This window comes from Emydura macquarii, unplaced genomic scaffold (assembly GCF_026122565.2).
Source record: "Emydura macquarii macquarii isolate MOO-44397 ecotype Brisbane River unplaced genomic scaffold, CSIRO-AGI_Emac_v2 contig_312, whole genome shotgun sequence".
NCBI lineage: Eukaryota > Metazoa > Chordata > Testudines > Chelidae > Emydura > Emydura macquarii.
In genome coordinates, this window is record NW_027130449.1 from 7,541,460 (window position 1) to 7,548,996 (window position 7,537).

Genomic DNA, 7,537 nt, shown 5'->3' on the forward strand with positions numbered 1-7,537 from the left:
CCTGTAGAGTGGAGAACTTGTACATTGCCTCAGGTTATTTTCCCCATGCTATGATTTATGCTAGTTGCTCAGGTCTTTGTAGATGGCCAGGCAGCCAGAGGGGAGATTAAAGGTGGCATATAGTAGCAGACCAGGAAAACCACCTTACCACAGCCTCATTGGACTGACAGACCAAGGTTCAGAGACAGGCGTGGTAGCAGAGCTGGTCAGGAATATTTTGACAAAACCTTTGTTGAAAAAGGCCAGTTCTGTGAAGCTTTATTAGGAAAGGAGCCAATTTCAACAACAGTTTTGGAGAGAAAGGCTTCTCAGGTCAGAGATGAAATTTCTGCTCAGAATCAGAGACATTCCTAGCCTAAAATAGCCAATGGCCAGGGCACTTAGCTACAATATGAAGGACCCAGCTTCAAATACTTGCTTTAGGACTGAAACCTGGGGCTCCTGCATCACCGCCAAGTGCCCTATTCATTAGGATATTGACTGTACTAGGGTAGACCTCTTACCCCACATCCTGTGGGGAAAAAAAATCCCCAAACACATACACAGTTCTGTCACAATGCAGGCCAGGAAATGTTATGGGATAGGAAACATTTCTTGCCCAGGTCTACTTGTCAGAGAGAACAAACAGGACAGATTTTGAAAGAATTACCAGAGGAATGAGGAGGCAGAAGTTCACCTGTGTCCAAGAAACTGGAGCTAGGTCAGACAACTTTAGCTACATTGGAGCTGCCATCCTAAGGGCAGAAAGGCTCTTTAGTGCCTTGAGTAGCTACTGGATGCATAAAAAGCAAATGCTGCATGGAGAACAGAGATCACTCCCCAACTTCTTACTACCTAAGGGGGCTACTTGAGTTACAGGAGCAACAATATTGTGGCTGAAGGCTCAGAAGAGTCATGTGAATCTGACACCACAGGTTAGAATGGTTTTGATTGAGCTCCTTATGAATATGAGGTTTGCTCTACAGTTTTTGTACTAGTAAAACAATTATGTTAGGCTGGTTTAACTCCTTAGAGGGGCTTTCTATAGCTACAGTTCATTCACCTTCCCAGGGAGGTATAAGTTACACTAGGATAACCACATCCACATTGCAGAGATAAGCAATTGTACTGTTTTAATTATACTGGTATAATTAATCAGTACAACCTTTGTTTTTAGATAAAACCTGTATCCTTTGGCAAGACTCCAGTCTTGATTGAGGCAAGAATTTATAGAGTAGCCTGAGGGCATTTGTCAATGGAAGCTGACTGTCCAACTCCCTTCGGCTGCTTTGAAAGTCCCAGCCTTCGTTACCAAGGAACACCCAGGCCCCTTTCTGGTTTGGATTCTGTAATAGTACAAGCTGCACTCTTCATCGGCTGGCTAACGTGCAGCAAAGCCTCTCTGTTCATACAAAGGGCAACAGTTACATAGAAAACAGAAGGGCAGACATGATGAGCAATGTGCAGAGACACTGAGTGATGAGCATAAAATAGCATTTATTGACACAAACATTAAAACATGTCTAGTATTTGACAGTACAATATACAGGCTCATGTCTTCTCTTCTCATCTATGAACTCAAGTGCATCCTCTTCCCAGCTGTGTACAGTATGAATGCATGTTAACTTGCAATGGTTAGACAGTTACATAATTTCAGTATCTTCTTCTACAATACTAAGTGGCCTTTCGATATCTGTCAGAAATTGGACCTCAAATTCTAATGAGAAGTGAATAGTATATGCATTAGTTTGACAGCTGTATGTAGGCTAATTCAGGTGATCTATTGGTTACTCAGAAGATAGTGAGGGATATAATATATAACAGTGAGTGTTGTGAAGGGTGTAGGCAATTAGGGAGAATAATTAAGGCTTTAAAATATAGAATTTTGAGGTCCACTTGGTTTTTTGGACTTCTGCAAAGCATTCTTAATGCACATTCGTTAAAAGGGAAGACAGCCATCTATAGGAGATTAGGTTTACGGCAGTTTAGACACAGATGAGCTGTCCTTTCAGTTGTTACTACCTACCTATAAAAGATTAGACTAATATTGGCAGAAGCCCATTATACTGTATCTGAATTCTACACAACTGCAGTCTCATGGGATGTTTTGGGCAAGATCTACAGCACAGCTCAGGTACAGGTTGTAACGAAAGGCTGGAGTCTGTTCATTTGTTTTGGGCTGGCACCGTTGCTGGGATCCAGTTTCTTTTCTGCTTGGGATAGAGGCTCTCAGGCCATAGAAACAAGGTCAGGTGCTTCTCTTCCAGAGATCCCCTTAGAAGGTACAGCTTCACTGCCAATAGGTCCACAGTCTGGACTCAGAGCCATTTCACCCTTTGCCTTTTGGGTTTCAGAAGCTGGAGGAGCCTGTTGAACCTCTCCTTGGACTCCATCTACTACAGTCACTGTGAATGCCAGAGGCTGGAAAGCTTGTGTCTCACTACTGGGCTCCAGTTTCTGAGGGAACTCACTACCGGCATCAAGAGAATCAGCTGGGTCTTCTTGTTTAGTGCACTGCTGTAGCTCTGGCTCAGCACCTGCAGAGACCTTTGCCTCAGAAGCTTTCAGAGCTTCTTCCTTGCTCCCTGCTTCATCTCCCCCTGCTTCCTGGTCTTCTGTTATATTAGCTAGAATTGGAGGATCTTGATCCCTCTTTTCAACCCTTAATTCTATAGTCTCAATCAATGATTGCAGAGATTCAGCCTCTTCTGTGGTCTCCAACATCATCCCTGGACTAGGACAGGCTTCATTTTCTTCTGTGGTCTCAGCAGCAGCTTCACTGGTCTCTCTAATAATCTTTAGCATGGTTAGTGCTGTTGTGTACACTTCAGTCTGCTGCACAGACAACTGGACGTCAGTCTCAGGCACATGTAGTCTGATAGGCTTCATCTCACTAGTGTCTTGGGGTCTCTCTTGTGTGGCCGGGACAGTCATTTGAACCTCAATCTCTGCAACAAGAGGGACCTCCATTTCTTCTGTAGCTTGTGCAATAGGACAGGACTCACTATTCGCTGCTATGATCTCTGTAGCAGGCTCAGCCTTTTGGGCAATAGATGCAGCAATTTCTGCCTGAGCTTCTTCAGCAGTAGGCAGAGCCCCACCACCCTCTGGCATGCTCCATTCAGTAGATTGGGTCACACCAGTTTCTCTCATGGTCTCAGTCTTCTGGGGACTCTCCTGGGTGTCTGAGCCAGTAGCCTGTACCTCCATCACTTCTGTTACCCCTGTGTTAAGATGGACCTGGTTTTCTCCAGCAGACTGAGCCTCACTTACTTTTGCAGTGTCTAATGCCATTTGTTCAGTAGATTTCACCTCAGCTGCTTCTGTGATCTCTGCAGAAGGCCACGCACCAGTGTCCTGAAGAGTCTGTGTGTTTGGGACAACAGACACTGTCTCAGTCACTGCAAGAAGTTGGGTCTCACCAGTCATGGGTGGAATCTCTTCTAGGATTGCTAGAGATTGCCAGCCGTGCAAGGTATCCTGTGAGAGACTCTGCCTGCTGGTGAAGAGCAGCAGAGCAGTTTGCCCCTCACCAATTTCATCTAGGATCTGTGCAGTCTTGTGGGTCTCACTGTCTGGCTTGCCCAGTGCAGTAGGTTGGGAGTCAGCAATTACCTCTGTGGTCTCCATGACAGGCTGGCCCTCAGCCACTACTTTGGCCTCTTGTGTATCGAGTGTGATAGGCTGTGTTTTAGTCCTCTCTGTGGTCTCTGCAGCAGGTTGGGCTTCACTGATTTCTGTGACGTTCTGTGACTCAGCCATTTCTAGGATGCCTAGCGTGGGCTCAATAGACTGTCTCCCCCCAGTCACCCCTGTGCTCACCACAGCAGACTGTGGTTCCATTATTACTTGTGTGGCCTTTTGTGCAGTCTCTTCAATAGAGCAGACTTCAGCCTCTATAGCCTGCGCGATTTGCTGGCCCTCCCTTGTCTCCTCTGTAGTTTGCTCCATAGTGTGCCCCTCACTCACTTCTGCGGTCTCTAGAGTTTTCTCGGCAAGAGGCTGGGAGCCATCAGTGTCTTGGCGGCTCTCATGTGCCTGTGTGGAAGTAGGCGGTGCCTCAGTCACCTCCACAGGCTGCTCTGCAGTAGACAGGGCCTCAGCATCATCTCTTGCTTTCTGGGACTCACCCATTTCAGCAAGTTGCATCTCACCTACATGTGTGTATGGCACAGAAAGCTGAGCCCCTACCACTTCTATGGAGACTAGTGGGGTTTCTGTGATCGACTCTGCCTCTCCATTCATTTGTGGAGTTGGTGCAGCAGGTTCAGACTCTCTGAGAGCCACTTGCATGGTGGCCATTGTAACTGGCACATCAATTTCTTCTCTGCTCCGTGCACTAGGCTGGGCCTCAGTCTTCCATGTATTCATTTCAACAGGCTGAGCCTCATCAGCAAATTGGGCCTCAGGCTTTTGTGCGTCCAGTGCATTAAGGTGGGTTTCAGTCACTTGTGTGGCCTCTCCAATGGGAGAAGACTCGTCCTGCTCCATGGCAGCTTCAGTCTTGTCTGTGGAACCTAGTGCACTCTTCACAACAGGCTGTGCTTCACTAGTGTGTTCTGAAGTCTCGGTGTCAAGCTGGGCCTCAGTGTTTTGGGGGACTACCTGTGGCATCTGTGCATCTGACTGAGACTCATTCACTTCTGTGGTCTCTACGCTAGACTGGGCCTCACCATGCTCTCTGGCAGTCTGAACCTGTGTTTCCTCAGTGGTCCCTGGTGCAGGCTTTTCAGTGCAGTGGGCCTTGCCCATCACTTGTGCGGTGTCTAATGTAGTCTCTGCGAGGGTCCCGTCCCTCTCCACAGATGCTGTCTCAACCTTCTGGTCTGTAGCTTTGTCAGCCACACCAAGACGCTTCCTTTTGCCAACTCTATTCCCCATGTTGGGAGCTCTGCTGTAGCAACACAAGAACCAACCACAGTGTGATGGAGAGGATTAACCCCTCCTTTTGAAGGCAGCAGCACTAGAGGCAAAAGAGTCTTTGCTGCTTTGAGGGAGACACAGAAGGTACCACACCTCCACCATGTGTCAGAAGCATCCTAGAAACCAGTGACAAGCATCTCACCTACAAGAGAAGAAAAAATTTCCATTAACACCCACGCATGCTAACCAATCAGTACAATAAGCTTGTCTCACCAGGGACACCTGGCCCCAGCAGAACCACAGCTCAGTCCCTCCACTGAGGGCTTCTCTCCCTTCCCTGCTTGGTAGCCCATTATCCCCCCTTGTCTCTCTCTTCCTTTTGTTTTAAGATTCTAAGCTCTTAAAGGCAGAAAGTGTCTCTTCCTGTTTCAGTGCCTATTGCATTATGTTTAAAGGACAGGTACATCAACCAAGTTCTTGGGTTACTAGTGGTTTTGGACTCCCAACTTGACAATAAAAGTGTCCTTAACTTTTGGGGAGGGGACAGGTGGTCAGCATTTTCTGATTATGACCCTTTATAGACATCTCAAATTGGGTACCCAAAGAAGGTACTAGTCACTTCTGAGACTTTGCTATTAGGTACAAGCCCAAAGACCTTTTGAAGTGCCTGTGTACTGTATGTGTTAGGACTCATGCCTGCATCTAAATAGTTATCCAGCTCTTTTCTAGTTTACTACATTGAGCTAAATCCAATCCAGTATCCCAGCATGTAATTAAATCAGTTTTGGTTACACTGGTAAAAGTTTAATATAGAAAAGACTTTACAACATTATTCGCTTCTGCCCTTCACCCTGTGAGTTCATTTACACAGCAAATCAAGTGGAACACTCACATGGAAGCAATATACACCCCTTCACATAGGTGAGCATGGCCAGAAAACATGGCAGGAGAGAATCAGGTTCTAGGGATGCCCTTTATTTACTGCAACCCACTGAGAAGTTTCATGAGTTACAGCCTTTTTAAGTGCTAATGCAGTGAGAAAAGGGATTCAAGATATAGTATCACTGCACAGGCTCCAGGATTGTTCCCCTTAATCCAGTTCTTAATCCAAGAGATAGTACTAGATACAAACAAAACTATGAAGTCAGCCATCCTAACCTAAATTGTCTTTTGCAGAAGGGCTGGCAAAACTGCCCATAGTCTCTGCCAGTGTAAGAGGGATTTACCCTCATGGAATAATTCCATTTCTCATCTATTTATGCTAGCAGAAAGTTTGTCCCAAAGCATCTACAAAACAGCACTTATTGACAGCACAGAAGGCAGAACAGAATTCTGCCAATACTCCCATAGTAATATTAGCTTTATAATATCAGAAGAAAGTATACTGTCAAATCACAAAGTGACAAGGTGTTATTTTATCCAGACATACTTTTAGACCACCTCCAGGTGGAAGTGGTTAGTTTAACTGCTATCATGGCTAAACAAGGCTTCCCCTCATTTAAATGTGTGTTCTAGACAACTGGAGGGAAGAGGACACAATCAAGAAGAACAAATACAAGTTAACTCCACTAACCTCCAAAACAATCAGCTTACTTACTAAGAGCACCTTCACAAAAATACTTCCCCTTATTTCAAAGCACTTTCATGCTTTGACCATACCCAAGAGAGTAGCTGAAAATTAAAATACCCCATCAGTCCCATTTTAACCTACACCAGTACAATAACAGACCTGAATAACCATCAATTCTAATACATGAGGGGAAGAAAATACATTCCTACTTAAACAATAGTTCCAAGCATTTCAAGCTCCTTGTGTTGATGCAGCAATAGCTCTACCTACATAGGCTGTCCTTAAATAGGACTGGGTGGCCACATCAAATTGCTTCCCCACAACTTCCCTAATCTTCAATTCCACCTAATCACTGTTTTATCAGTTCCAATCTGGCTGATTTTAAAAACTGCTCAGCACTCAGCAATCCCCCCTGAGAACAACAGGTGCTTTTGGGAGCTGAGTACTTGAAAAGGAAGGTACTTAGTTAGGTCCTTAGATGATGAGCATTGAGATCTTTTGGAAACCTATCCATAAAAGTCTTTCAGCCTCAGTACACATTCCTATTCCACACACAGAGAGACAGATATATTTGTTTAAAATATTTACAAGGCCCCTCTCCAAAGGCATTGTAAAATCAATCAAGATGAAATATTAAACTCAGATTGAAGGAACAATCAGCTAAGTATACAGCAGACCATAACCAAAGGATCCAACACAAAGGCTAACCTTATTGCCCTCAGGCAGGATATCCCATACATTCAAAGGGATCAGTTCAAGTTGTTCTAGTAATCATAAAAGCAATGCTCGTGGGTATTGTGATGCTGTCAGACCCCTGTGATGCATTTACAGCCATATTCAGCTTTCCTGTGTTTTTAAGTATGTACATCACATAGAATGTTGCAAGGAAAAAAAATTTTTTATTAAAATCCTTCTGCCCTCTGGCATGTTTATTTTATTTGTTAAGATACTGTTTGTTTGAAATCTGCCATTACAACTTTTTAAAATTCTGTTTTTCTTTCCACTCTTAGCAGTTGGATTTCAAGACAGACATTAGTGGGTGGTAGGAATCTTCAGAGGTAACTTAGCCAATCAGCAATCCAGGAACTCCCTGGGAAGAAATGTGGTGTAGCTGTTAGAGTAAAG

At 44.8% G+C, this 7,537-nt stretch overlaps 1 protein-coding gene across 2 annotated transcripts; it reads right to left on the reverse strand.

The window, feature by feature from the left end:
* Window positions 1-342: 342 nt before the first annotated feature.
* LOC137163917 (mucin-22-like) lies at window positions 343-6,715 on the reverse strand. Of its 2 annotated transcripts, none has more exons than XM_067564393.1 (2): window positions 6,622-6,715; window positions 343-5,044 (listed from the first exon to the last, which is right to left on the reverse strand). In XM_067564393.1, exon 2 carries the CDS (start codon window positions 4,858-4,860, stop codon window positions 2,209-2,211), a length of 2,652 nt encoding a protein of 883 aa, XP_067420494.1. In that variant the 5' UTR covers window positions 4,861-5,044; window positions 6,622-6,715; the 3' UTR covers window positions 343-2,208. The 2 variants fall into 2 exon arrangements, with proteins under 2 accessions (XP_067420494.1, XP_067420503.1); XM_067564402.1 differs by having other exon boundaries at window positions 6,572-6,662.
* Between the last annotated feature and the right edge of the window lie 822 nt (window positions 6,716-7,537).